Raw genomic sequence first — 3,346 nt, forward strand, 5'->3', positions numbered from 1 at the left:
GGTAATTTTGCTAGGATTTTGGTCCGTAGTGTGATACGTTTGCATCGGTTTGCACTATTTTTCAGTTTGCACTTTTTACATTTTGCACTTTATCTGCTGTTTTTGTAATTGCCCTTGTGTCCATAATCTGTGCTTAACTTTTTTTGTCAAGAGGTATTTTGTTTACACTTTGTAACAAGTGGGCTCCATCTTATTCACCTTGCATAAAAAAAAGGTAAGATTTTAAAGGGCCTTCATCACAGCTACAAGAATGTATCACCATAAGTCTGGATCTCAGAAACGAAAGGAGAAGCGAGGGCGAGAGCATGAAGATGAAAAAATCAAAAACAAGAAACCATTGCTCCAATACTTTAAAAAATCTAACACTGGCAGTCAAGATGCAAGAGAAGATCGTATGGATGCTGGCAAAGTCATTGGGCCAATTGTCAGCACATCTTTAAACAATGTCCAAGAGGAGCCAGTTTCCTGCAGCGAGAATTGCATTTTGCCTTCATGTGACATCTCCTTGCCCACCACAGAAATCGAAGAGAATGCTTCCTGCAACATGTCTGCTGTTAACAATGACACGCTGATGGAAGAATATAGGTCATGCAGTCTGTCAAGCATCAATGCCTCTGAAGATTTCTTGAGTGAGGCATTTGAAAGTCATGAAGGTTTATCAGGTGTTAACTGGAAAGACCCAGCATTATGGCCAGACACTCTGAGAGGTAAATCTAGAGAGTACATCGTTCTTGCTGGATTGATGAGTGAACAAGATCTCTTGAAAACTGTACAGTCTTTGCCCAAGGATTGTGACGGCCAGGCCTTTAGTGAATTCCACTTGTATTCAAAATCACCGAATGGACGTGAAAAGATCCTAAGGGATTGGCTAAGATGGAGTGACAGCAAGAAAGTCTTGTACTGTACAACTTGCCTTGCTTTTTCAACAGACTCTGCCAATAAAACAGGAAGTTCTCTTTGCAGAAAGGAAGGGTATGATCCACTGAAGTCAAAGTGGCACAAATTGTACAAAAAATTGCCAGAGCATGAACATTCAGCACAGCACAGGAAGAACTACTGGAGCTGGCGATGCCTTCAGAAATCTGTTGGTGGACAGGGTGTAGACCATGACATTCAAAGAACTTTGGCAGTGGAAGCAGAGAAATTCACTGTGCTCCTGGAGAGGCTTCTTGATGTAACTCTGTTTCTTGCTTCAAGAAATTTGGCATTCAGAGGGAGTTCGCAAAGAGTTGGAGACATTCAGAATGGGAATTTTCTCGGTATCCTAGAGCTCATTGCCCATTATGATGCTGTCCTAAAGGAGCACCTAGACAAAGTGAAGAGAAGCCAAGAAAAAGGGAAAAAACTTCCAGCTCATTATTTATCATGGGGAACCCAGAATGAATTCATCAATCTGTGTGGACGGCATGTTCTCAATGCAATACTTTCCGAAAGGCAAGAGGCTATCTATTTTACAGTGATATGCGATGCTTCCCCAGATATTTCCCATACTGAGCAGAATGTCATCGTTTTACGTTATGTGCACAGATGTTCACAGACAGGTAAGTGGTGCATTCAAGAGAGATTTCTTGAATTTTTTGATTTTTTTCAGAAGACTGGTGAGGAAATTGCTGAGATGCTAACATCAAGATTGCGTGAGCACAACATCGACCTCAAAGATTGCAGAGGGCAAGGGTATGATAACGGAGCCAACATGGCTGGAAGAATTAAAGGAGTAAAATCCAGAATCCTGGAGAAGTATCCACAAGCCATTTTTTGCCCCTGTGCTGCACACTCTTTAAACCTTGTTGACGTGCATGCAGCATCCAGCTGTCCTGAAGTGAAGACATTTTTTGGAAGTGTGAATAGATTGTACGTCCTGTTTAGCAACAGTCCTGAGAGGTGGCATACCCTAACTGAGGAAATTGCTGGTTCACTGCATGGTCTAAGTGACACTAGATGGAGTTCAAGAGTTGAAGCAATTCGGCCTGTCGCTAAGAAGCTGCCAAGCATTCTCCAAGCACTTGAGAAGATAATTTCCTCTAGAAGGCTTACAAGTGATGCACAGTCAGAAGCTGTGGGGCTGTATAATTATTTTTCTTCTTTCCGTGCAATTCTACTTGCAACTTTTTGGCTAAAAGTTCTACAGTGTTTTGATGAGAGGAACAAAATTCTGCAGGCACGGTCAGTTTCCATGGAGATTGGAGCCGCAAATATAAGAGCATTGGCAGAAGAAATGAAATCTCTTAGAGAAAAGTGGCCTGCTCTACTCTCAGAGGCTAGATTGGTTGCTGATGGCATGGAGATTCCGGCTGAACTTATGAACACACAACAGATTCGCCGAAAGAAGTCACAAACTCCTGGTCAACTGGAAGATCCTGAAGCTGTTTTTAAAGTCAATGTTTTTCTCGTGACCCTGGACACTATCATTTCTGACCTAGATCAGAGATTTAAATCAATGGAAGAAATATGCAATTTATTTGCTCCAATATTGAAGTTGAGGAAGCTAAAAAATGAAGATCTAGAAGCATCCACCAAGTTGCTGGTTGCCAAATACCCTCAAGATCTTACAGACTCGTTACTGGATGAGTTACAACATCTTCGTAAGGTCTACAATGAAACATTTGAAGGGTCTCTTGGTCAACTGGAATTATTAAATTGTATCTATGACCTGCAGCTTGAAGGCATATTTGGACAGGTGTGTGTTGCCCTTCGTATCTTCATCACACTTCCTCTGTCAGTGGCTGAAGGAGAGAGAGCGTTCAGCAAACTGTCCTTGATTAAAAACTATCTACGGTCAACAATGAGTGAACAGAGACTGAATAGCCTGGCAATGCTTTCTATTGAACACGAACTTGCAAATCACCTGGATTTCAAAGAACTTATCAAAGATTTTGCAAGCAGTAAAGTGAGGAGACTTTGAGCCCTGTGTATATCACTATTTGCAATAAGCTTCAGGAGAACATGGTTTTACAAAGCACTTGACACTTTCAGTCATATCTTTTTGAGTATCCTGGTTACTTCATCAATCATGTACCACTAGATTTCTATTTATACTTCTAAATGTTATTTATTCATACTAATAAAAGTTCTTATTTTTTATTGTAAAAATAGTTTTATATCGCGTACCACTAGGTTTCTATTTATACTTCTAAAAAGTTAAATGTTATTTATTCATACTAATAAAAATTCTTATTTTTTATTGTAAAAATAGTTTTATATCTTATTTATTCATACAAATAAAAGTAGTTATTTTGTTTGCTATAAAAATAAGTTATATAAGGCCTATATGTTTACAAACAATCACAAACTGCCAATGCACTTTATAATCATCCAGTGGTTAGATCATGAATCATGTACAACTAGG

At 39.5% G+C, this 3,346-nt stretch overlaps 1 protein-coding gene across 1 annotated transcript; it reads left to right on the plus strand.

The window, feature by feature from the left end:
- Positions 1-250: 250 nt before the first annotated feature.
- LOC121398860 (zinc finger MYM-type protein 1-like) lies at positions 251-2,902 on the plus strand. The gene has a single exon (XM_041578313.1). It carries the CDS (start codon positions 251-253, stop codon positions 2,900-2,902), a length of 2,652 nt encoding a protein of 883 aa, XP_041434247.1.
- The last annotated feature ends 444 nt before the right edge of the window (positions 2,903-3,346 follow it).

The sequence above is a fragment of the Xenopus laevis genome, chromosome 1S, assembly GCF_017654675.1.
Source record: "Xenopus laevis strain J_2021 chromosome 1S, Xenopus_laevis_v10.1, whole genome shotgun sequence".
NCBI lineage: Eukaryota > Metazoa > Chordata > Amphibia > Anura > Pipidae > Xenopus > Xenopus laevis.